Genomic DNA, 24,873 nt, shown 5'->3' with positions numbered 1-24,873 from the left:
TACTTGGAACGCCGCACTCAAAGCCGACGGAACCGGCAATCGGAAAGATCATTGGAGATGCCACTTTATCCGGTCAAAGACCGCCCGGAGCAAGTGGCCAAGGAGCTGTGGGGAAGATTGGTTGCGATAGCAAAGGTGACTTGAATCGAGGAGACTGGAGTGAGAGATTCGGTAGTTATAAGAGCCTGTCTTTGGAGTGCATAGATGTATGTTTTGGGACAAAGTCGTTGGCTGAAGCGACATTTACAAACATGATCCTCACACAACTTCAAAGTCTCACCGAAGACGCTCTGTATTCGCTACTGCGCCAGCCGCTGAAATGGCTGGCTGGCTTGTTGGGGTTGTATCTTCTACACACTGTAGGTTTTCGGACTGCCTGATCTCCTGACCCATCTGACTTGTTCTCAGCTTGCTTATGCATTCCTGCTCTCTCCCGTGAAGCATGTACCGGGGCCTTGGTGGGCCCGGGTATCAAAGATTCCTCTTTTATATGCAACTTTCCAGCGACGTCGGTCGAGGTATGCATCGGATCTACTCCGCCAATATGGCCGAGTGGTGGTTATCGCTCCGGACCAGGTTCATACAACCGACGAGGCCGCCATGAAGATAATTTATGCAAAATCATCGATCAAGACGCGTTTCTACGCGGGAATGGGCTCCTGGAAAGGTGTCAAGTCTACTCTTGGCTTTACAGACTATAGCAGTGCCGCACCCACCAGAAACAACCTCATCCAATGCTTTCAGAATCGCAATCTTGACACGCTCGTGGACAGCATGGCCTTCCATATCACTGAGTTCTGCAACTTGCTCAAACCAAAAGTTTCGAACAAGGAAACTGTGGATGGTGTCGTTGTCTTTCGCCTCCTAGCTCTCGATATTGTCACCGACATTCTTTGGGGAGAAAAGAACACACTTTGCTCCAAGTCCGCCGACCAAATGCCCGTATTCCTTCGTCGGTTCCATGCTTTCAGCTCTTGGAATGCAATGAAATCCTTCATTCCCGGTCTGGACACGTGTGTTCGCTTTTTCGGCTCTTCAACCATGCGTCAATTGCGATCAGACTGTAATGATATGGATATCACAGCACGCGACGCACTCGAGCGATGGAACGCTCGTCCCGACTCCCGCCACCAGAAGGATGTTCTGAGCATGCTGCAGGCAATGAATAATTCCGAGGACGCTCGGAAACGCATTCCGAACGATCACATTCCAGCTTATATGGTTGAGATGCTTGCAGCGGGTAGCTCTACCACATCCCACACCGCTGCCTTCGCTTGCGACCTACTTGCTCGCCACCCAAAGGCACTTCAAGCACTTCAAGAAGAGTTGATTGAGACGTTCCCCAACAAAGATGATATCAATGAGCGCAAAATGCTGTCACTTGGCTTTTTGGAAGGCGTCATATACGAGACGATGCGCCTCTATCCCATGATCCCAGGTCCCCTTGAGAGACATCTCGGCGAGTGGATTGACGTCGATGGGTTAAAGATCGCCCCGGGAGTCATTGCCTCGACTGCCGCATATGATCAAGGGCGTATCGCTGAAGTATATCCGTCACCAGAGCAGTGGAAGCCTGAACGCTGGCTTGAGGCTACCGACCGTATGAAGTTGAATTGGACCCCCTTTGGCCATGGCTGCCGGTCGTGTCCTGGGGCAAACCTTGCTATCACAGAGCTCAAGTATATCATTGGGACGCTCCTCAGGCGCTTTACCGTGCGACTCCCCGAGGACTACCCCAATGATCCTTTAGATCTTGCGGATGTTTTCGCCGCAGGCTCAACGACAGGGCATTGTTGGTTACTCTTTGAAGAGATGAAGACCTGATATGGATTGCGATATATTGGATTCAGACCACTCAGTCATTCGATATTTCAACGCTGAAGGATACATACCGGACTTGCTTCTTCGTTTGTGCCTTCAATCTCGGACTCTACCCTGCTCAGGTAAATAAACAATTAGCAAAACAATTCTTTTCTACCAAATAGATTCTTCTTTTTGAGACGATCTCAACGTTGATCTTGATCCGCGAAACTACCTCGTTGAGGATAAAGATTGTTCTTCCGAAAAAGGACAGGCAGTTGAATTATTAGTTTAAAAACCGTCAAAGCTTCCCCTGCCATGGCATGAGACTAAAAACCTTGGAATAGGCAACTGTTTACGTAAATTCCGAAGATATTTCTCTCGAGATTGTTGGTGTTGTTTGCGAGTTGAAAGGGGTGAGCCTCAGAGGTGACCTCTGCTTTGTGCTAGCAAAAAATGGGCAACATGCAGGCGATATGGATTGTGATGAAGCTACTGGAAGGGAGCTTCTACCGGAAGAAGAAGGTTGATTTCTGCTGCCGAGAGAGAGAGACGAAGAAGGGAAAAGCAAAGAGAGGGAGAGAGCGAGCTATCTAGAGTAGGCCTCGCCAAAACCCGCCCACCGCCCAAACCCGCCCACCAAAACCCAACCCGTGGGTTGGGTTGGGTCTTAGTCAGCAGGCCCGTGGGCGGGTTGTCTTCTGGCAAACCCAACCCAAGACCCAAATGGGTACCCTGTATAACCCCAAAAAGCAAAAAAGGTTGACATATCATTTTACATTAAATTGTGCAGTAATTTTCGATTATATCATGGTATTCCTATTGTCTATTTAACTAGGTGTCTTTGTCTACAGCTTAAATGTACTTGGAACAAACACCATTAGCGAAGAAATATGAGATTAGCTTATAATAAGGAAGACTAATATATCTCGTATCCTTACAGTCGACTTAAAGGCATTGTGACCCTACCAGAAGATCTCTTCTGGCTTCTATCACCTAATTGCGTGATTGGAGGTGAAAGCAAATCAGCTTCATCGTCTTCATCCACCTCTCCCTCCTCCATCTCCTCTTCGTCTCCTTCCACGTCGTACGTCTGGTTGTGCATTGAAGGCTACTAAGCCTCTGCCAATATACCTTCGACCTAGTATAATGCTTCGGGTTCGATATTACTCTCGACATCTTCAGTCTCTTCAACCTTATTATCGTCGCTGATCGGCGTAGCATCCTCTTCATTTGCTCTCAGCGCTTCATCCTCTTCAAGTGCCTCTTGACTCTCGCCCTCTATCGGCTTCTCTAGGCGAGTCAACTACTATCCCTCTAGGGTGAATTTCTCTAAGCACATATATATCATCAAATCTTAAATAATCGCTTCATAAAGAGATCCTCGACGATAATAGCAGATATCTCGCGCACTATTAAAAAGCCGTTCTACGCCCGCGCCGGTCACTAGAACCGAAGTAAGTCGCGTGCAAGCCGAGAAAGCACTAGGAATTCGCGCTTATATTCTCTCCAATACAGCCGTAGTAGAACGGGAACATTTGCTATTAGAAAATCAGTTAGTCGTCTAAGTCTAGTATACTAGTTGCCGTACCTTCTCTAAGGTACTAATCTATCTCGTCATTCTCTATCCCTTTATAGAGCATAAAATCATCAACTAGTTTAAGCAGCCAATCAAGTTACGAACTCTATAGTGCGGAAGCACGATATACTATACGAAGTAATAGCTCGGGGTTTTGTTGTTAATACTACGTAAAACATATTCTTAAGTATTCATAGTACCTTTTTAAAGTATCCTTATAGCAAGTGGAATACTCCCTATCATCAAAAGCAGATAGTTTATATTACGGAGCAAGTAGAGTTCCCGTGCCGTAGAGAAAACCGTGGTCGCGATATATCTTCTCATAGTACTCTTTCAGTTTCTGCCTTATAGCAAGTAGCGCGGTATATATATCCTTCTTCTAAGGTGTCGTCTTTTTCTTCAATTTTCGATTAGACCGTTCAATATACTAAAGAAGTTTCCTATATATAAGGAACACGCTATAAATTGTAACATCTTTAGTCTTCATTAGAGCCATAGTGAACCGAAAGAATGGTTTAGTCAAGTGGACCAGGTAGTCAATCTATCGCTATTCAACATCAGTAACCTTAAACTAAGAGTATTCATAATCGTAGCAGTATTTGTCGATAATATTTCGTAGTCGACGCGCACGACGAAGCATTAGAAACGTGGAATTCCAACGTGTTTGAACATTATACAACGGAAATAGCCGGGTACCGCCTAATTAAAGACATAGAAATGCATCTCGCTATTAGGGGCTTATATTAATAAACACCGCAAATAATCGAATCTGTCTTAATAAGTATCTGTCTATATTAACAGTCGTATAAAGACTCGAGGCTCACCTTTACTAGGGCATAAGCCACGTCCCTATGATTTACCGAGTCCCTTAAACCGATAGCTTAGGTATTAGACCAAAAAATCTTTATATCTTTATTCTTAGGCGCTACTCTAATATGCCCTAAAAGCTATTTTAGGCAAAGCTAGATCACATAGGCTATACAAGGAACCCTAACAATAGATTCCCTCGAGCCAATCGCGCTAGTGGAGATCAGTTTTTCCTACAAAGCGCGGATCAAGGTCTCATTATTAGTCGCATTATCTATTGTAACGCTAAAGATACGATCTAAGAGTTTGCGTTCCTTCAGTAACTAATAGAGAACATCGCTAAGATTAATCCCTATATAAGTACCGTATAACGGTTCAAAGCCAAGGAGCATTTCCCGGTAATTCTAAGTTTTGTCGATAAAGTAGACTATAATTGCTATAAATGCTTGCTAGAATAGGCTAGTCTAACAATCTAAAGCGAGTGACACCTTAGCATCTTCAGGCAGATCTAGTAACTACGACTCTTATTAAACCGTAACCGCATCCCGAAGCCGTCTTCGCAGAGTTTTTGCTAACGGAAGTTCTAGTGTCCTAGGTCTAGAGTATAAGAGGTTAAGCAGTCTCTAGAATATAGGGTTCTCCACTATTTAAAATAGCAACCGAAGACAAGTGATAGTTTTCAATAGTTGCTCCTAAAGTTAGAATGCTATTACTCTATACCCACTAAGTGACTCCCTAAGGGAATGTTTTTATAACGAATCCGAGATCTGAGATTAATAAGATCCTCTTTTCTTTCCCTTACGACAAGATTTGGACTTTTAGTGTCTACTTATAGCGCTTATCCCGTTCTTTTTGTACTACAGGTGGTTAAGCAGAGTAAGGCAGGCTTAGCAGAAGACTCGTAGGAGGCCAGAATCTATATCGGCTACTTAGTCAAAGTGTTTCTAAACGTCGGCGTGACGCGACTCAGTAGACCATTTGATTTAGGACTAACCGCCCCCGTTCAGCTTCTAGTCATACTCGGTTTCCTCCCACCATCCTAGGAATTCTCTCTCTAGGGCCGACTAGTACAAAATCCAGTTCTTTCTACGTTAAGGTCCCATACGTTTTAGCGTCGCCGGAGGTCTTCGACTGGTTATATCGTAGCTCTCGCGGGATCCAGTGAAAGGCTATAGGCCGTCTTAGTATACCGGTGGTAAGTCCTGCGACAGCTAAGGTGATGGCGGCAACGAGAACAGGGACAGAGAAAGACTGTATTCGCTATCTGACAGATGACTGGGGGAGGAAGAAGGAAGAGAGGAAGACAGACAGAGAGAGAGCTGGAGACAAACAAACAGATAGGCATGACTAGCCTGAACAAACAGGCAGCCAGCCAGGTCACATGACCCAGGCTCCAACACCCCCCCTCAGGCTAGACATCCACCAACAAACACTCTCCTCGCCCCCCCCATAACAAAAAGAAAACTACTATCTCCAGTATCAAATTCACCACCAGTATCACATCCAGTATCACTTCTTTCCATCCTTTGCATCCTTCTTCTCCATTCGTGCTATAGCGTAGCACCAGATCTCCGGGAACGGCTCCCATCCATCAAAAACGAATTCTTCCATCAGGTGGAAGCATGCCTTTGTAGGGTGTCCATCGAGACGGCAGTGTGTGCACTCAGTTCCGTTGATATACTGAGGCTGCTGACAACGCTAGCGCTCAGCCCATTCGTCAATGTCAGCTCCTTTCGGGGGTGCTCCACGAAGCTGCTTCTCTTCCGGTTCATCCTTTGCTTCACCTTTATCATCAACTTTGTTATCTTCCTTCGGTTTCCGCCAGTCATTTCCACGTCCAATACGGCCTCCACGACCGCGCTATCCACGTCCGCCGCGTGAAGAAGACGAGGGTGACGAAGAACGGGTTGTCTTCGCCAGACCAGGGCTTGTCTCCTCCGTAGTTATATTCGACTCAATAATCAGCTCTTTACAGTATTCACCAAAGTCATTCATCGTGGTTTCGGTCGGGACTTGGCGTTTCAGAGTATCAAAAGTGAAATTCACGCTCGGGAGCTCTTCACGAAGTGCGTGAAGCATAGTGTAAAGTGCAGCAAAAGGGTGCGGTACGACACCGTAACGTCCGAGAATATTGAATTGCCTCTAATAAGCCATAATATAGTCCTTCGCCGTAGTGTAATTCTCTCGTTTCAATTTGTCGAATTTCAAGACCTCCGCACCGACGTTCAAAACCTTATTGTCACCGCTCACAATCCGGGTGATCTCCTTCATCAAGTCATCGGCGTACTCCGGGAATTATTAAATTGAACCTTCGAGGATAGTCGTGATTTCATTATCTAGTGTCGACGAGATCCAGCCGAGGGTGTAGACGGACCAGTAATACCAGGTATCGTACTCCGGGTCGTCTTCCTTTGGTTTCGGCAGGTTGAAATTCACAACGTTCTCGATCCGGGTCATCCGTAGTCCATTCGTGATTTCGCGCTTCCAGCGCACAAAGTTCGATCTATCAACGCGTAAGGTGCAGGCTTTCATCCATTTCACATCAGTTTTCTCACTAAGGCGGGTTCCTTGCGTAACAGGTTGGGGTTAGGGTACAGGGAGCCGACGAGAGCTCTCCCCGCGGGATCCAGATCCAGATCCAGTGTCAGACATCTTCAAATCAGGTTTGCTTCCAGCGAACACTCGCGAGCAGGAAAAATCAGGGTATCAAGGTTTCGCTTCCAACGGACAAATCGCGAGCGAGAAAAACAGGGGTTGCTTCCAGCGAACAATCGCGAGCAGGGTATCGAGTATCGAATGTTTCGAGGTTTCGAGGGTTCGCTTCCAGCGGACAAATCGCGAGCGAGAAAGGTCAAGGGTGCTACCAGCGAACAATCGCGAGCAAAAAGTGGGTCGACGACGAGGGTAGAGCTGCTTCCAGCGGACAGTCGCGAGCTAATCTCCGAGAAAAAGTGGGGCCGTGAAAACTCTGCAGATCAGATCAGATTTCCACGTGGGGTGTCGCACAAATGACGTCACCAAAGCAGCAAAAGCATCAGCTTTATCAACCAGAGATAAAAACTGATAGAGTCTCAGTTAGGAAAAAGCGAGGGCTCAGAACCTGATGGCGGCAACGAGAACAGGGACAGAGAAAGACTGTATTCGCTATCTGACAGATGACTGGGGGAGGAAGAAGGAAGAGAGGAAGACAGACAGAGAGAGAGCTGGAGACAAACAAACAGACAGGCATGACTAGCCTGAACAAACAGGCAGCCAGCCAGGTCACATGACCCAGGCTCCAACATAAGGACACGAAGGAGGGAATTTATTCTCATACAGAAGATTGAATGTCCGAGTCTAAGAAAACGTCAGACAATGGCTCAATAGAGAGTAGAGGATTAAAAGCCTGATACATGGATCGCGATGACGAGGAGGAAGAAGACGCCATATTGATAGTCCATAATCAGGGTTGAAAATTAATTTCTTTATCTTGAGTGCTTAAACGTAGATTTTGTTGAAGTCGCGTTGTGCGTTTGGATCTATCTATTCGTGAGTCGCGTAAACCCGCGGGTGCTCAAAACCCAACCCAACCCAAACCCGCGCGACTTAACGAGGACGCTGAAAATATCACAAGTCGCTAGTTTAGTTCGTCATGTCTAAAATTCTAGAGAACAGCTATGGTCACCTGACCCGGGTGTTTACAACAGATTGTGATGGGGAAAACATCTCTATGGAGGGAGACATTCAAGAACAGACCAGTAGACCGATTCAAGCATGGCTAGAACATTTATTATCGTCTGTGCTCGGGAGGATAAACATATGAGCCAGAGTAGAAAGTGAATTGACCAATCGAATGCAACGCAGGCATGAATTCTCTAAATGGCTCCCCCCAGGCGCCGAAAAGATGATTTGGGTTGCAGCCTTTCTTGTCGGAGGAATGGCCTGCTGCACAATCTGATAGAGAGATCTCTTCCATAGAAGTGTATGTTCATTTGGATACTCTAACACTATATAAGCGGAGCCTCAGCAAAGCGAACTTTATGTCTCAAACTCCATAATGTTGCGCAGGGTGCCAATATTCTCTATTTCCACACTAACTTCATCACCGTCTTTCAAAAAGATAGATGGCTTCATGAAGAGCCCAACTCCGCCCGGTGTTCCGGTCATGATAAGAGAACCTCTCTGCAAAGTCTGTCCTTGACTGCAGAAAGCGACAAGTTTGCGCACCCCGAAACACAAATCTGAAGTGTGACTATCCTGACGAACCTGTCCGTTTACCAAAGTTCGGAGAGACAGGTTATCCGCTTCGCCGAGTTGATCTTGTCGAACCACAGAAGGGCCGAGTGGAGCATATTTGTCGAAGGACTTGCTGAATCCCCACTGGGGCACGGGGCCGGCTTTTCCAGCCTCACGTTGCCAATCGCGAGCGGAAACATCATTGCCGACGGTGTAGCCGAGAACATGATCCAGAGCGTTGGCCTCGGAGATGTTCTTGCCCTCACGGCCAATGACAATCACGAGTTCGCCTTCGTAGTCGCACTGCTCCTGTGCAATTCTGGGGATGGGAACGGGGACATCGTGATCAGCCACTGCTGGTCCAGGCTTAGTGAAAACTGTCGGGCAAGTGGGTAAAGGTCTGCCGGTCTCAAGTACTGAGTCATGTTAGCCCCGTAGCTCTGAGGAGGAGAAGATATTCAAGTACTTACTATGTGTCTTATAGTTCAGACCGATGCATCGTATTATGGGAACGTCCTTGGGCTCCAGCGGACCATACAGATGAAATACCGTCTCGGTGGCGTCCGACTTGCTCAGCTGGAATGGATCATTGCCCAAAAGCTGCCTGACTTGCAGCTTGCCTTGCTTGGCCAGTTGTCCGAGATCAGCATTTGCGGTGGAAATCGGCTCGCCATACTTGATGGGACCGTCCGCGCTCGAGCTGTAGCGGACGAGTCGAGTCCAAGGAACATTGATAGCTGACATTGCGGCCAAGGGTCTCACTAAGTAAAGCAAAAGTCAAGTAAGTTTGCGTACTCATCCAGGTAGTGGTGCTTGCATATGGTAATTTGTACCCCGACAAAACCACATTATCCGTCCCGGACCCCGTGGGACCCCGGCCTCCTCACCGACACATCACCATGCCACATTAACCGGATGAACGTCATGTTTGTGTCTTGCACGCCATATAATGAAAGCTGAAGCAGGGTTGTGGGTTATGATTGTGGCTTTCATTCTCGCTGTCACTTTGCACTCACTTTAACTACATTTTCAAGCTCTTGTCCTCGTCCGCCTCTATGTCCGTCCCTTCGGATCCACGGGTTCAGCTTCTCAAGACCGCGTTCGTGGTCTACAATCATGCGAATCTGGAGAAAGCCAAAAGCTTCCTCTTAGATTTTGGGCTTGAGGTGGCCTTTGAAAGGCCCGGCGAAGAGATATTCTTCAAAGGGTACGGCACGGAGCCATACGTCTACGTGGCCCGCAAAGCCGAAACTTCAAGCTTCGGCGGGGCGGCGTACGTGGTTGACTCCCCCGAAGAGCTCCAGAAAGCGCAGAAGATCCCCGGCGCAAGTGCTTTGGTTCAATTGGAGGGTCAAGTGGGCGGTGGTCAGCAGGTCACCTTGACCGATCCATTTGGCCACCAAGTACATCTTATCTGGGGATGGCAAGAGAGACCAAAGCAGCCCATGGGCCTTGAGAAGTTAGTGATCAACTATGAGGATGAGAAACCACGCAAAGGTCGATTCCAAAGATTCAAAAATGGCCCGGCGCCGGTGCATCGCTGGGGCCATTATGGAGTTACATATCCAGATGGTCAATATGAAGCAATTCATGATTGGTATATGCGGACTTTGAGCCTGGCAGTATCGGACGTGGTCTACAAAGGAGATGATCCTATCACCTGTTTCTTCCACATCGATAGAGGTCTGGAGTATGCAGACCACCACGCGTTCTTTTTCAAGAAGGCCAAACCGACGGAGGATCTCAACGTGGCCCATGCCGCATTCGAGGTTCATGACTTCGACATTCAGCAGCTGGGCCACAATTATTTAACTTCAAAGGGTCATAAGATTTGTTGGGGAGTTGGCCGGGTATGCTTTCCACGTTTCAATCTACTGGTATTTGAACAGGTTACTCATCTTTCCCAGCATGTCCTCGGCAGTCAAGTATTCGACTATTGGTTCGATCCTAGTAACTTTGTCGTGGTACGTTCAGCTACGTTCAGCCAGACTGTCTTCCATACCCTAGCTAACCCAGATACAGGAGCACTATGCTGATGGTGATCTTGTGAATTGCGAGACACCAATTGCTCATGTCCAGGCTGGACCTGAAGCATTGTCTGTATGGGGTCCTCCCTTGCCACAGGTTTTCTAGACAGTTCATGTTGAAGACAGACGGTGGTGAACTCTTTGCAAATACTCTCAATGTCTTGAATGATACTGCAATGATGTTCCAAGGTTTGACTCGACTCGAGGTTCACTTTCAAGTTTGTCTTTATTTCGTGCGATCGACTTTGTACAGGATGCTGTGGGACGAATAAATATCCACGATGTTTTCTTTCAAATTGTTTCCTGAATACACCTCGGAAGCAGTGTTGGTGAATGATTATAAAGCCTTCAAATGTAGAAAGTATAAGTGAACAGAGGGAAAGACCTGGTGTTGTGAGACCTTCCAAGGTTGATATATGTCGAAGGCATCGAATTGCCAGAAACTCTCGGAATTTAGGAAGCAATAGATACCGAATACTTGATGGCAAAGTACCCCAAGACTCTTTCCAAGATGACAAGGCAGTGCTAATAGAATCTAATGAAATTAAGATGGAAGGGGAAATTGGAAGATCAATACGATACCTAGACCTGGCACTTACGCGTCAGTGAACCCGAAGAGCCTAGCCATGGAACCTGAACCTCCAGCTGGGCGTGAGGACTATGCGGCACTGAATCTATCGACCGTCAAGCTTTCTCGCTTTAGTTTTTGCACCTTGTTGAGTCCCTTTCTAGCACTCCACGCGACAGTTTACGTGACTTACATCCTATTTAATCCGCTTCGACTTCCCATAGCTAGTATCAAGCCAGCATTTAACGAATTTCGCAGTCAATTCTAATCTATAGACGATGGGTCTGTTGATACAGTCGGGTTCGATTCGCGGAAGGTTGTTTGGGGCCTCAGATGCCACGCGAGATCGATGGTCTAGAAGGTCTGGAAGGTCTGGAACTGATTGATGAATTGGGATAGGGAATCTTCAGAGACAAGGCACTGTAGCGCGTCTAATGGCAACCCAGTGTCGAAGCTTATTGCCAGAGAAAGGGGCAATAAGAGAACAAGAGCCTCGTACTTTTCCAGGTCTTTGTTGCCAGTTACATCTGCCAAACCAATGCGGCTTCTTATTTCAGCAAGCTCATCACTTTCCAAGATAGATTCTTCAATCCCAGCGGGCAGTTGACCAGGCAAACCACGTTCATAGAATTGCTTATAGCCTTGGAAGTATTCGATATGGCGATCGTCTTTCTCCTCGTCAAGGACACAAGCCATAGTATCTATGGACAAACAGTGGGGCATATAGCTCGTTTCATAGGTTTTTCCGTCTTTATAGCCGTATAGTTATAAGACTAATGCTAAGCCGTATCGACCTATCAAATGTGAGTTTTTATCCCAAGAATTGTAGGTAATTAGAAGGTTACTATCGACTTTCTTCCTAAGCGCTCGATAGATATCATGAATTTTCGGAACTTTGGAATAATTCGCTTTCCTAAAGTTTTGGCGAAGAAAGTAACAGAATCTTTCTATCGTTAACGTTAAATCCTACACCCCCTACGTAGTCACGTTCCGGAATATAGGCTTCTCTAACGCGTTATACCTCTAGCGTAGGGGGATTTTATCCTCCCCTTCGAGTAGCCGTAGTTAGGCTAAATCTTTAAGGGTGTTGATTCCGTAAAGTGTGCCTTGGTTGATACTAATGCTAGTAAGAAGTAGTCCTAATGCGAATTGAGGCCTACTATAATCACGGATGCCTATACTAAAGCTATAGGGCGAGTTAGCGTTTACGAAAGAAAAGGATAAAGCGGCACACTTTAGGAACGAACGTATTGACTTATATAGTGTACTCCGGGTCTCTATTATTTTTAAGCCACTATTGATTGACTCGCTACCTAATATTCTATGGCTTATTAGAAGAATTAGAACGAAATAAGACGAGGTCTATATACTATTAGGTATTAGTAGCCTAATAGAATATATATATAGGGTTAATATACCTTATAGCGAAGACCCCTTTAGTGCTAATGTCTATTTCTAGGGATAAACGCTCTAACCCTTATACCGGTGAAAAGATAAAGCTATAGGGCGAATAAAAGAAAAACTTTTATTGTTCTATAGATAAATACGGGATTATCGACCGTCTATATTAAAGATACGGTGTTATTATAGTCTGTCTTAGTGAAATTAAACTTTTCTTTTTCTATTTTCACGATAACTTTTTATTTAGTTAGAGTTCCTTTAATCCACTATAATAGGGTTAGCCTAAACACCTAGAGCATTCGTAAAATAGACTATACTAACCCCGTAAATCTCCGAACGATCCGCTTTAGCAATTATATTTCCTATAGCTATCTTAAAGCTACCGAAAAGTCTCTCGGCGTATACTATAGTAGTGACCACTATAGGCCTTCTATCTAGGTCGAGGCGCCTATTAGTAGAATGTATATACCACTAAATAAATTCTTTGATTAGAGTAATTTCGGGCACCGGGCTTCCCTTTTCTAGCTTATAACTATTAGATACTCTTCCACTTTCAATCAAAAACCTAAAAAGTTAATAAAGAAGGAAATTGGTGAAAAGCGTTACGAGGCCACTCACTCGATCTAGAGCTCGACATACTATAGGTGAATGGCATTAGACTTATCGGTACGTTTATACTTACCACGTGTAGCATCGTCCTCTCGGTGGGCTTCCGGTTAGAATCTAGTTTCTTTACGTCTCGCACGGCGCCGTTCCTTTGCTAAATCGTAAGTCCGGTGTTTTATACTATAATCTAGGATTGGAAAGGGACGCTATACGCTAGGACGGAGTATAAAGTGAACGAGAAAGAGATAGTGAACTATAGATTTCTATAATCGACTATTCTCGGGGGAGTATCGCTATATTTATAGCTTGACTGGATATTAGATACCTCGAGGAAATCATCCTAGCTATCTATTTAGTGCGTTATTATCTTCTAGCGGCTATCTTGTAAAATACACTTGCTAATATAGGGGCAATCGATAAAAAGGATGGATTGTTTAAAAAGGCTTTTAGTTGCTGGCGCTAGCATCACGGAATAGATGGGTGAAAACTGATCCACTTATCACGTGATAGATTCGGCCTTTTTTCTCGGGCGGCAAGATGAGAATGTCTGTGCGCTCACTAAGCGTAGTCTGAGTACTTAGTGAGCAAGACCTGAGTGCTGACTGAGCATACCCTAAGCGCTCACTAAGCAATATTTGGACATTACTAAGCATACCCTGAGCGCTCACTGAGCGAACCTGAGTGCTCACTAAGCAGTCACCCTATACTGTAAAATACCCAGTGAGCAGGACCCTGAGCGCCCTCATAAAGCGGCGGCACCCCGATCGGGAAATTCGTATCCGCGGCCTAAAATCTGGTACATACAGGTACATACATGTACCTACATGTAGGTATGTACATATATGTATGTATCGGTCTCGTCTCCGACGTGTTGCTTGTACTCCGTCGGGCGGATGATGAACATGTGAAATGTTGAATGTGACTGATTTCCACTTCAAAAAAGTGGGAGATAACCTTAGATTGACCTTTAGTCCGTTAATTTATTCGACTTTGAATGATATATCAAATGGCTCTTCTATCCCTTCTGCTTTCGCCATGGGCTATAATCCTGGCCATCCCCGTGTGGGTCGCTCTCTACTACATATACCCTTATCTAGTATCGTATGGGCACTTAAGTCGAGTTCCGGGCCCTTTTGTTGCCAAATTCAGCAACATATGGGTCGGATTAAGCGCCAAACGTGGCCAGAAATATGCCGCAGTCGACGCGGCGCACCGAAAATACGGCAAGGTCATCCGTATTGGCTTCAACCATGTGTCCATCGCCGATGAACGGGCACTGAACGTTGTTTACGGCCACGGAAACGGCTTCCTCAAGGAGTAAGTCATGCTTTCTACCCGGGTTGGGATCTTTTAACGCTAACGAAAAATGTCTAGTCACTATTATGAAGCCTTCGTGGCGCGAACCCCGGGCATGTTCAATGTTCGCGACCGCGCCGAACACACGCGAAAACGGAAGATTATATCCCACGCCTTCTCTCCCAGGTCGGTCGCCGAGTTCGAACCCATCATGGCGGAAAACCTACACCGATGGATAAACCAGCTAGACCGGATCGCGGCTTCTCAGCCGCAACGCAATGGGAAGGAATTTGCTCGATATAACGCGATGCCCTGGCTCAGCTACCTTGCCTTTGACATAATCGGAGACCTGGCATTTGGTTCACCGTTTGGAATGGTAAACAAGGGCAAAGACGAGACTGAGACCCAGCTCGTGTCTGGAGGACCCATTTCATATACTCCGGCGGTTGATGTGTTGAATAGACGAGGCGAGGTCTCTTCGACGCTGGGTCTCCTCCCAGCACTGCGTCCATGGGCTCGGTACCTTCCTGATCCGTTTTTCACCAAAGGCATAGCGGCCGTGGAGAACCTGACGGGGATTGCTGTCGCCGCTGTCGCGTCACGGCTGGATGCTGCGGAGAAGGGAATGGTCGACTCGCGCAACGATATTCTTTCGCGCTTGTTACAAGCAAAGGTTGCTAATGGAAGGCCAATGGAGCGGGATGAGCTCATAGCAGAGGCTCTGACGCAACTTATCGCTGGCTCGGACACAATATCCAATACGGCCTGCGGGATCTTTTACTGGATCCTGCACGGTGAGCGCAGTGCGCCGGGCACGATAATTCCTCGTCTGCAAGAGGAGCTAGACCAAGCAATTGGACCTGAGGCAAAGATTGCATCTTATTGTCAAATCAAAGGTCTCCCATTCCTGCGAAGATGTATTGATGAGGCGATGCGACTGCATTCTACTTCAGCTATTGGACTGCCACGTTTGGTCGCTGACCATAGCCCGGGTGTCGATCTCGATGGCTTCCATTTCCCCCCTGGGACGGTACTTTCGGTACCCTCATACACTATCCATCACATGAAGAATATTTGGGGAGACGACGTCGAAGAATTCAAGCCTGACCGCTGGTTGAACCTGACTGCGCGACAGAAAACTGCTTTCAACCCATTCTCACATGGCCCCCGGGCATGTGTCGGACAGAACGTTGCCATAATGGAGCTGCAGCTGATTATTGGAACTTTGTTTCATCGATACGAGTTCGCATTATACCAGCCAATCATGGAATCACACGAAGGATTCTCGAAAAAGCCCAAGGAGTGCCAGGCAGGTCTCAGATTGAGAGAATACAGTTGATCTCCCGCACTCCCGAATGTATATATGGATCTGATAGGAGTGAATGGGTTAGATCCACAATGGCAGCATGTCAATAGTTGTTTAACGCAATTCGTATCACATTGCCGGAGAACATGTCTTCAAGCGATGGAAATTCCTGATCAATACCCCATTCGTTACAAGCCCAGGACTTTGTAGAAACCTGAGATGTCTGCGCCATATGAATCTCTGTGCTATTCCCTGCTATCGAAGTGACACAATCTTCTTGCTCAACCCTATCTGCAACATATTGCTTCAAAATGTTTAGGGACCACCGGCTCACAGGCTCGGCTTTGCCTCCACATTGAATATGAGAGACAGCCGTTCCATGAGAACAATTATGCTGCCCACATCATCCAAATGGGCTACGAACTCAGCCAGTGTCACCGTGACAAAGGAACAAAGCACGTTTTCGTAAGCAGGATGGACATAAGTGGTCAAATCTGACATGGAGACAAATAGGATTCTGAACCATTGCGGTTTGCATATGCCTGCGCCTACCTGATTCTGGCACGTCGGACACTCCAACATATGAACGATACCCAACCTGAAGAAACGACAACCTCGAGAACTACACCAGAGGAATCAAGCCTCCCGTTAATCCGGTTCGCGATTAACCAGTCGCATCAACTCTTGAATAGATAAGCCCACCAACTCTCGAACAGCGAAAATCATTGAGCAACCTTGGCTTGCTATCACACCGATAACTTCCACTACTCCACTTCAAGTCTTCAATCCAACTTAGATGCTTTATCAGATCCCAGATCCAATTCATCGTGTTGTGGCATGGGGTCTAGCAGTAAGATAAATTGAACTAAGTACAAAAGACTGGAGTATGTGTGGGGCCAGACTTTATATCCGTTGCTGTGGGTAATATAAGGAAGGGTCTACTCGGGTATAACATCTAAAAGTGAGATCTGCTAGGTGGTATCGATTTATCAACTTGTTTCGTGAAAATGACCAAATACATCACTGCGTAAAATGCGGCGGCACCGCCAAACCTTAGAAGATTAACCTCACCACCGTCGATATCCGATAAAACACAACCAAACTAACTCCAAGCCATTTGCCGAACCAAAGAAAAGAAGGAACTCCAGCTTACACCGTATTCCCTGCTGGATCGCCGAGAAAATATTCAGCGAGCGTTATGAACGTTTTGGATGCCGACGTCCGGTCGGATACTTCGTACAGCTCAGAAGAGCGCACGACAAGGGATTGTGATCCCTCATCGAAATAGGCCTCCAACACGCGTGCACGCTTGCCGGCCAATGAGACGAGTAGAACCTGTAGAATACCCAGTCAGCAACACACAAACATATAATAGAATAGGGAAAGAGGATCATGAAGAATTACCGGTGCTATATTATGGTGTAGCAAGCGAATCTTTCTCAATTGACCCAACATTAGGCGAAGGATGATCAAGAGCTCTCCACGAAAACAAGTTTCATTGTCCGCCTCCAAGTCGTTGTATATTACTGCTTTGAAATGCGGATATTGGCCCCCAGCAACATCTACCGTCTCAAAAGCACCAAATGCGGGAGCATCGTACTGATACAAGCTCCCGAAAGGGGTATAGTCACCAGGACTATCGACTAGTGTTAGATATGATGAGCCGATAGAGATAGCCCCAAGTAAGGGTGGACTTACTCCTTCGAACGCCAAGGCGCATCATCGAGGAAATTTACATCATGGAAGGCATAAGATTCCCAGAAGATATGAGTGGCATATGCTTCTTGGTATGGGTCTTCAGAAGCAGTACCATCAGATGAAGGCCATGGGTCAGGTGCAAAGAACTCGTCGAGTATCTTATCGCTGGGTTGCGGGAGGTAGTCGTGTCTTGGTGCAAAGAAGTGGGGCTTGAGCTCCGAGTTTCGATCGAGAGTCATACGGCAGAGGTTGACGTTCAATTCCTTGAGTCGAGTCACGTCAAGTTTGTGCACATCAAGATTCTCGATGGAAGACTCAAGGTCATGCAAGAGCTTACGTTGCTCCCAGTGCCGACTTGTTTCCTGAGCTTCGTTCTTTGGAGACATGTTTCGTAGACGGATTTGAATTTGTATGATGATGGATAGCCTGGGAGATGAGTGATGAATTTGGACAAGGACGACTGAAACCCGGGCTTTTAAGTCAGATGCCTAGCTAGGATGAATGAAAGAACAAACAGTAAGATGGAGTGGAGAGTCAATGTGATGGAATGTGACGAGGGAGGATTGCTGAGCGACACGCCTGAGCGCTCAGTAGGCCCGGGCCCCTTTGATTTTCGCTTATATAAGTCAAACCTGTGCAAAGGTCTCACAATCTCCTGGCTATTCAAATGCAGGAGAGCGCCCAAATGGTCGCTTGGATCAAAAGCGACGGCGACCTAGCTCAGCGTACCAACACCACGTATGTTTTATCCCTTCTAAGCGCAACTACGAGTACTACTAATATCACAATAGGCGGTTTCATATATCTCAAGATCGACATGAGGTGTTCGTGACAGTTGCTAAGTACAACCAGGAATATCTCGACTACCTGAACAATAAGCTGCCTTTATCTTTGAAAGGGGACTCATCATTCTTAACTATGCACCAATATGGTCCATGGAAAACCCCAAATAAATCGTCCGTAACGAACCTAGGGGCGATCATCTTGGCAATCACCTTGCGAGCTGAGGAGGAGATCAAAAACGAGAAGAGAGCAGTATAGTCCGCACATTATCTCCTGTACTTATCATGCATTGTTTGAGATTCCAGACAAGGCGATTGTCTGTTACTGTATGTTTGTTTCTGTTTTGGTATTTATGCGCGTTCATCGACACATCTCCTGGCGTATTGTAGAAAGTGCAATTCACAACATCATGTATCACTTCCCACCAATAAAAGGTTCATACATATAATATTCGTTCATTTCAACTGAATAACGCCATAAGTCTTGGAAAAGGATCAAGACGAATATATCTCACGTAGCTGAAGTTCCGGGCACTTGAATTTAGGATCAAGTTCCTTCTCAAGCGACGCGTCAATTGATTGTCCATGCTGAAGAAACCGAGCGACTTTAACAGCATCCAAGACACCACGCGAAAGGGCAAAGATCTTATCCATCTCCTCGAGACTGCGCCCGGCAGTCTCGGGAAACAGATAATAGATGACAGGTATCATCATTGCATTGCAACCCGCGAAAATGACAAAGTACGTCTGCCCCATGCTGTTGAATGCAATGGGTGTGAAAGCAGTGAGTAAAATGCTGACTGCCCAGGATATGCTGATGCTGAAGCTGTTGATAGTCGTGCGTAGATGCAAGGGCGCAATCTCCGCGGCGTAGAGATATGGTATTGCGCCAAATCCAATGATGTAGCTGAAATGAAACAGGAAAATAAAGAAAACAGCACCCCGCATTGCGAGTGGATTGTCAGTTTGGGTCCCGAGGCCAGCTACTAAGGCCAGACAGACCACGTTTCCGATTGCACTGCCTAGAAGCAATACACGGCGACCAAGTCCGTCGATCTTGAAAACACAGACGGCCCCGCCAATGGGACCGACTAGCTGATAGATTGCAGCTAGAACTGTCGATGTTGAATTACCCAGCGAAAGATTGTTTTCGAAGATTGCGGTTGCTAAAAGCGCGCAGCATAAGCCACTGCGATGTGTCGATTCGCCAGGGGAGGGATAATTCAAAATACGTACTGTAAAAGGTAATGACTGTAGAGCCAGTGAGCTGTAAGAATAACATGGCCAAAGCAGCAATACTAGCTCGGTGGAAAGTCCTTTGGGGCCCCATGTGGAATATTTGACCAAGTGACTTTTCCTCAAACAAGTCCAGCGACGTTTGGACATCCTTGATTCTCGTTTTCACAGCTTGATCATCAACGCATATATCTTCGAGAGCTGCTAGAACCTCACTAGCCTCACAGAGTCGGCCTTGTCGGACAAGCCAACGGGGAGATTCTGGTAACAGGCAGATGAACACCAAGACAGCAATGGAAAGCAGCACCACAAACGCAAAAGGAAATCTCCAGGCGACGCTGCCTTGCGTGAACGACATTCCAAAGTCGAGAAAAAGGGCAAGGGCACAGCCAAAACCACTGAATATCCCCTTCATGCCAACATGAGCACCACGCTTGTCGGCAGGCGATATCTCAGATTGCCAAAGAGGGATCGTGGCCAGCAAAACACCAGTACCTAAACCGAGGATGACTCGAGATGTAGTGAGTTGGGCGAGGGAGCCTGCGCTAGCCATAAAAACAGCTCCAACGGCCTGCACGACTGATCCAGCCATTATTGTGCGTCGCCGGCCAAATCTGTCACCTAGCCATATACACGAGAGGGTTCCAAAGAATCCCCCTATTGTGTAAGAGGCCACAACAAGGCCTTGGATTGTCGATGCATGTGGTTTATCAACGGCAGCAGCAATGTCGATTTCTGGGAATTGTTCTTCAAAGCTTTTCAGTGTCAGGACTCCCCCAAGTAGTGAGGCATTGTAGCCTATCGTGAGGATGCCAGGCATGAGCACCCCGAGAATGGCTGCTACATGGAGGCCATTGCCACGAAGCCCAAGGAAGCGTGGCATGTGTACGACTGGGTGAGGACCGGTGTAATATAATTATAACGGATCGGCGGGAGTGGGGTTAACGTTGATCAACGGGTTGACGAGGTCTTTTTGCGAGTCAGACTCATCAACCGCTGCCAACTTGGTGAATCCCTGGCATTTAAAGAAACTGGGGACCATTGAGACCCGGCTATCTCGGCTCGTTGGTACCAGGCTCTATGCATTCCATTCTTTTGCGCGTAGTCTTAATTTCCACCGAACTCAAGTAGGATGTTTAAGCCGTATGACACAGAAGGTAGCATGCAAGGTTATTGGGCTCATTCTTCTGGGCTGGCTTTAGGACCCAGAGCTTCCAATGGCCAGGCCGGGGATATTTGGAGAAGTGAACGAAAAAGGACAGGACAGGCCCTTGTGACAGGGCCGAAGAATGCACAGAAAGGGAGATTAACAGGAGAGAATAAAGAAGTGGTAAGCGGCCTGGTAGAATAGTCGAAGAAAACCCAAAGTCTGGAGTAAATGGTACTCAAGAGCCGACGCAAGGGGAAAAGCTCCCACATAAGGGTCTAGACATCTCCAACGCAACGCGCTGAATGCTTGATGCGCTACAACATACGGCAGATGGAGGAAATGGGTTATATATTTGTATGTTAATCGTAAAACTGAATAAAAATGGAAAGGAAGATCGGTTTGTTCATAAACCACCTATTCTGACCACTTAAAGTAAACAAATATAACTTCAGAAGCATACCTATACATACACATGTAGGTGCTAGATCTCGATGATCGATAAAGCCTACCGGGCCGACCCTAAAGGACGCCATTCTCTAAGCTTCTGCCCTATCAAATCCACCATAAAAGCCGAAACTTAATCCCAAATGCCAAGGGTTGAGGAATTCCAACTTTCATGGAATGATACTGTACAATTCCTTTATATGGCACCGTAGCATTTTAAAAATGGGAACTATACGTATCGTGGCAACTCCTTCCAGGAGCAAGGAGTTATGGAATAGCTTCTGAAGCCAAAGTCTAAGATAGCAAGTGTTGACCCAATCCTCTCCCATCCAGCTTTAACAAGGGCTAGCTCATGAAAATAAAAGAGGTATTATGCGGAGGTCTATTAACATAAAGCTAACCAGCACTTGAGGCAAAGCTAATTGACCAGATACCCATCAGGGTAAACAAACTCCTTGTGCTCAATCGCTCTGCTCGACCATGGCACATCTTCATCCTTCCATTGTGAGTAAACAGTTTCCTCACCAGCGACCAATTGGTGAATGTTACGCCTGGTGCTGTATACCATATTCCAGGCCTGCTCTTCATGGAAGTCAGCCGCGTTGTTGTTCTCAATATCCGAATCCCGAGAAGCGGAGCCGGCCTTTCTATATGTACCAATCAAGTTGGGGAATGGATCCCAGCATTCAATCTTGTGACGCCCATTAGCACCCGCGCACAATTCACTCAGGGCATCGTCTACCGGCTTATCCAGATGGTCGATGGAAAGAGCGGCAAGAATGTTCCGAGCGCCCCTGGTCGTGACCGCATAGCCAAACATGCAGCAGCCCATTTCCGCCCGATAGATAAATCGCGTCGAGTCCTCGGCCAATTCTGGATATTGTTGCTTCCACTTTTCGGTGGGTCCACCCCAGGTGGCTCGGTGGTGGACCCTTGGAACTGTGGGGTCCATGGGGATAGCGTAGAAGCTTGTTTCGTTTGCGTTCGGGCCCGAGGCACACCCGCCGATCCAGAGGAGATCCCAATCTGTTCCGTAAGGAGCTTCTTTGGATACGTGATCGGTTCCTTTCAAAGCGTGCAGCCCGCGCGCAAATTCCCCCAGCTGGGATTTGAGGCTCACGTCCCAGTCTGCGTCATCTTCCAAGATCAAAGCTGTCGAATAGTCATTGCTTATAACACTGTTGTTTCGATGTTAAAACGTCAGCATTACCTTTGGATACCGAGAATGGGGTGAGACTCTACTTGACCAATGCATTCATGTGTGCACGCCAACATGCCACCACAGTGGGCTTCACGCGTGAGGGGTCCAGACCCTAAGAGATCATGAGAAGGTTGTTTGGAATTTATTGAATGGGCAGCGTACATCAGGCATGGCCTTGGAATGTAAGTCATGGGGTCGCACTCCGTCGAGCCATTCCACCTTGATGCCTGATATCGAGGCTGCTAATGTCAAGAAATCGCGCTTGTCGGTCCGCTCTTTCATACTGATGGCATATATATGTTCAAAGTGGACTAAAAGTTCGTTGAGTCAGCAACCAAGTCCAGAAGATGGTAGACAAGGTCTAACCCCAAGAGTGTTGTTTTGGATATGTTCGAAGACACTACCGCCTAAGGTGTTCCGAGAGAGTTCAGGAATCGAGATGGACCATGTTTTATCGCCAAAGCTTCTGACAAAGGCCGTGCAGAGCAGATAAGTAGTAAGGGCCGCCACAGCGGCCGTTTGGAGGATTTTTCTCCTGGCGATCATACTGAGAGGCGTGAACAACAATGAGAATTAAGGAGGAAGGTATTCACACCACATCACCACATTGGAAGGGTCCAAGTCGTAGTCAATCTTCTGAATGCCACACAAATATTACTAAAAAAAGCATTTTTCCCCTTTACATTCCTCAAGTGCCGGGCACAGCTTGCTATGAATACTATGAATGCATCGCGTGTCCAAATGCGGATGTGACATACACGTGATGTGGGTCCATGGGTGTTCGTTGCCTTATTTACCAGGCCGTAATTGGTCCCTACATAACTACCTGGGAAGACAATAAACCACCTTCAAACCCTTACTGTATTAAAGATGCATACCTCGCATATCAATGCTTACATATCAGATATATGGGTTACAATCTAGGATTGCTTAAACATATCAAAGTACCTTTAACGAATCCATTTCGTAGCCAGCTCTTCGGGCGGCTTGTCGGGAATTATCCATTCTTAGACCGGGCCCTTGATCAGATTTACTTAGACTTGACTGTCATTCCGTGTTGCAACAGGGGACTTTGCATAATTTTGGACCAATTATGCATTTTTAGAGTGGTCTCCTCGCTCAAACGAACTTCCTCCCCTGTCCGCATGATCATCTCCTTCTCGTACATCTGTATGGCCTCGGCACGTTCCTCCATGATGAAGTTACCCTGATTCCAGAATGCCTCAATTGCCTTGCATGCAGTGTAAGCGTCCTTCATAGCGTGATTGAGCCCCTGGCCACGCTGGTAAGTCATCGGATGGGCAGCATCACCCGCCAGAGTTACCCGGCCCTGATGATTATCCCACCGATGCTCCGGGAGACTTGGGTCCCAGTTTCGAAGCTTAGCATACCAGGCCTCGTTATCGGGAGACATCCACTCAAAGGCACTGCGCCAGGGGTCGGCAAACCGACGGGCCAATTCCTTCTGATGTACGGCGTGTTCTCGCACGGTTCGTGTATTGACATAGTCGCGCGGTTCTGGAAAGGAGATGTAGTGGGTAAAGATCCAGTTTTCTGGATGGTCCATATCGTCTCCGTCATGGATGTTCATCCACCCACAATAACCCTCAGGATGAGGACCGACCTGGTGTACCGGATGGTGGGGATGGGCACGTAGAAACAGGGCGTGCTCACGCGTATGTCGAGTGAAACACATAGTTGCGGCGTAATCAATCGGTGTGACTTTGGCGGCTTCTTCGCCAAGCAACAGTGTACGTGTGGTCGAGTGTGGACCATCGGTCGCAATGAGAAGACTACCAGTGACCTCTGTGTCGTCCGTGAACTTCGCAGTGACATGTTCGCCGGCAGGGGATTGAGTGATATTACAGAGACGCTTCCCCCAACGTACGTCGATGCCTTGAAGCAACATTGCCCGGAATTTGTCTCGGCGCAGACGGTACACTTTGGACGACTTCAGCTCTGTGATCAGAGCTCCACTCTCACCATTGACCATGGGAATTTTATCATTGTGCGTGGTCGGGATGTGCGGGTCAACCTGCGCCTGCTCGAGTCCAGCCAAAATGTCTGCGGGTACGAGGTATTGCAGTGGCTCGTAGCCCCAGTGCAGTCCTATACTCCAGTTTCGTTTGCGAGTTGGTGCTTCTTCTTTTTCGAAAATTAAGAAAGGGATCCCGGCCTGAAGCATGTATTGTTAGTGTGTATTGCTAGTGTGGTGGACGAGGCGCGACCGCTATCTCCCACCTTTTTCAATCCATGGGCTAGCGCGAGACCAGCCGAGCCTAGGTAGATGTCAGTTATTTGCGAGGAATTTCCTGTTTTGAAATGGGTCGGGAAAAGGAGGAAGGCTTACCAGCGCCAACGATGAGGACCTTTTTACGGTCGCTGACAGCAGGTTGAGACGTGTTTGGGGGTATATGAGTCGTGCTCTTCTCCGTACCCTCGTATTTAGTCCGCTCCTCGGGTGCATTCATGACGGCGATGATAATACTTCTGGAAGAGAATGTAAAACTGTCAAGGTTCAATTCCAAAAATATATGTAACTTCCTGTCCTGACTCGGAAATCATCGAAATATATTGTCGGGCTACTACAGGCTACGCAACCGCAACCGCAACAAGCGGTGTGATGCATCTACGGTGCAGTAGAGCCCAAAGCAAGGGGCAGAGTACGCAATGCCGAGAACCACCTGGGCATGAAACCATGTGCCGGGATAGGCACGTTAAGTGTGCGATCATTTTGATATTAAGAGAAAATACCGT

At 47.1% G+C, this 24,873-nt stretch overlaps 13 protein-coding genes across 13 annotated transcripts; 4 read left to right on the top strand and 9 right to left on the bottom strand.

Moving 5' to 3' along the window:
* Positions 1 to 251: 251 nt before the first annotated feature.
* N7525_005499 (uncharacterized protein) lies at positions 252 to 1,824 on the top strand (the record flags this gene model as incomplete). Its single annotated transcript, XM_002564715.1, has 2 exons — positions 252 to 359; positions 409 to 1,824. 2 exons carry the CDS (start codon positions 252 to 254, stop codon positions 1,822 to 1,824), a joined length of 1,524 nt encoding a protein of 507 aa, XP_002564761.1.
* Positions 1,825 to 2,941: 1,117 nt separating this feature from the next.
* N7525_005498 (uncharacterized protein) lies at positions 2,942 to 3,558 on the bottom strand (the record flags this gene model as incomplete). Its single annotated transcript, XM_061213423.1, has 3 exons — positions 2,942 to 3,106; positions 3,286 to 3,341; positions 3,510 to 3,558. 3 exons carry the CDS (start codon positions 3,556 to 3,558, stop codon positions 2,942 to 2,944), a joined length of 270 nt encoding a protein of 89 aa, XP_061070444.1.
* An 861-nt stretch (positions 3,559 to 4,419) lies between these two features.
* Positions 4,420 to 5,224, bottom strand: N7525_005497 (uncharacterized protein; the record flags this gene model as incomplete). Its single annotated transcript, XM_061213422.1, has 6 exons — positions 4,420 to 4,509; positions 4,551 to 4,613; positions 4,703 to 4,777; positions 4,911 to 5,011; positions 5,045 to 5,102; positions 5,207 to 5,224. The coding sequence occupies 6 exons, from the start codon at positions 5,222 to 5,224 to the stop codon at positions 4,420 to 4,422; spliced, it is 405 nt and encodes a 134-aa protein (XP_061070443.1).
* Positions 5,225 to 6,046: 822 nt separating this feature from the next.
* Positions 6,047 to 6,265, bottom strand: N7525_005496 (uncharacterized protein; the record flags this gene model as incomplete). The annotated part of the gene is made up of 1 exon (XM_061213421.1): positions 6,047 to 6,265. One exon carries the CDS (start codon positions 6,263 to 6,265, stop codon positions 6,047 to 6,049), a length of 219 nt encoding a protein of 72 aa, XP_061070442.1.
* A 1,938-nt stretch (positions 6,266 to 8,203) lies between these two features.
* Positions 8,204 to 9,145, bottom strand: N7525_005495 (fumarylacetoacetate hydrolase family protein; the record flags this gene model as incomplete). Its single annotated transcript, XM_002564716.1, has 2 exons — positions 8,204 to 8,817; positions 8,872 to 9,145. The coding sequence occupies 2 exons, from the start codon at positions 9,143 to 9,145 to the stop codon at positions 8,204 to 8,206; spliced, it is 888 nt and encodes a 295-aa protein (XP_002564762.1).
* A 311-nt stretch (positions 9,146 to 9,456) lies between these two features.
* Positions 9,457 to 10,534, top strand: N7525_005494 (VOC family protein; the record flags this gene model as incomplete). Its single annotated transcript, XM_002564717.1, has 3 exons — positions 9,457 to 10,251; positions 10,309 to 10,365; positions 10,424 to 10,534. 3 exons carry the CDS (start codon positions 9,457 to 9,459, stop codon positions 10,532 to 10,534), a joined length of 963 nt encoding a protein of 320 aa, XP_002564763.1.
* An 816-nt stretch (positions 10,535 to 11,350) lies between these two features.
* Positions 11,351 to 11,692, bottom strand: N7525_005493 (uncharacterized protein; the record flags this gene model as incomplete). The annotated part of the gene is made up of 1 exon (XM_002564718.2): positions 11,351 to 11,692. The coding sequence occupies one exon, from the start codon at positions 11,690 to 11,692 to the stop codon at positions 11,351 to 11,353; it is 342 nt and encodes a 113-aa protein (XP_002564764.2).
* Positions 11,693 to 14,009: 2,317 nt separating this feature from the next.
* On the top strand, positions 14,010 to 15,638 carry N7525_005492 (cytochrome P450; the record flags this gene model as incomplete). The annotated part of the gene is made up of 2 exons (XM_002564719.1): positions 14,010 to 14,320; positions 14,378 to 15,638. 2 exons carry the CDS (start codon positions 14,010 to 14,012, stop codon positions 15,636 to 15,638), a joined length of 1,572 nt encoding a protein of 523 aa, XP_002564765.1.
* Positions 15,639 to 16,754: 1,116 nt separating this feature from the next.
* Positions 16,755 to 17,689, bottom strand: N7525_005491 (uncharacterized protein; the record flags this gene model as incomplete). Its single annotated transcript, XM_002564720.1, has 3 exons — positions 16,755 to 16,940; positions 17,010 to 17,241; positions 17,304 to 17,689. The coding sequence occupies 3 exons, from the start codon at positions 17,687 to 17,689 to the stop codon at positions 16,755 to 16,757; spliced, it is 804 nt and encodes a 267-aa protein (XP_002564766.1).
* A 281-nt stretch (positions 17,690 to 17,970) lies between these two features.
* Positions 17,971 to 18,344, top strand: N7525_005490 (uncharacterized protein; the record flags this gene model as incomplete). The annotated part of the gene is made up of 2 exons (XM_002564721.2): positions 17,971 to 18,041; positions 18,095 to 18,344. 2 exons carry the CDS (start codon positions 17,971 to 17,973, stop codon positions 18,342 to 18,344), a joined length of 321 nt encoding a protein of 106 aa, XP_002564767.2.
* A 236-nt stretch (positions 18,345 to 18,580) lies between these two features.
* Positions 18,581 to 20,204, bottom strand: N7525_005489 (uncharacterized protein; the record flags this gene model as incomplete). Its single annotated transcript, XM_002564722.1, has 2 exons — positions 18,581 to 19,251; positions 19,322 to 20,204. 2 exons carry the CDS (start codon positions 20,202 to 20,204, stop codon positions 18,581 to 18,583), a joined length of 1,554 nt encoding a protein of 517 aa, XP_002564768.1.
* A 1,129-nt stretch (positions 20,205 to 21,333) lies between these two features.
* N7525_005488 (uncharacterized protein) lies at positions 21,334 to 22,398 on the bottom strand (the record flags this gene model as incomplete). The annotated part of the gene is made up of 3 exons (XM_002564723.2): positions 21,334 to 22,093; positions 22,158 to 22,228; positions 22,279 to 22,398. 3 exons carry the CDS (start codon positions 22,396 to 22,398, stop codon positions 21,334 to 21,336), a joined length of 951 nt encoding a protein of 316 aa, XP_002564769.2.
* Positions 22,399 to 23,146: 748 nt separating this feature from the next.
* On the bottom strand, positions 23,147 to 24,587 carry N7525_005487 (FAD-dependent oxidoreductase; the record flags this gene model as incomplete). Its single annotated transcript, XM_002564724.1, has 3 exons — positions 23,147 to 24,292; positions 24,358 to 24,395; positions 24,467 to 24,587. The coding sequence occupies 3 exons, from the start codon at positions 24,585 to 24,587 to the stop codon at positions 23,147 to 23,149; spliced, it is 1,305 nt and encodes a 434-aa protein (XP_002564770.1).
* Positions 24,588 to 24,873: the final 286 nt, after the last annotated feature.

The sequence above is a fragment of the Penicillium rubens genome (assembly GCF_028828025.1).
Source record: "Penicillium rubens strain IBT 27055 chromosome Unknown utg000002l_segment0_segment0, whole genome shotgun sequence".
NCBI classification, from domain to species: domain Eukaryota; kingdom Fungi; phylum Ascomycota; class Eurotiomycetes; order Eurotiales; family Aspergillaceae; genus Penicillium; species Penicillium rubens.
Note: the sequence above shows the minus strand (reverse complement) of the source record. Positions and strands in the feature narration are given on the sequence as shown.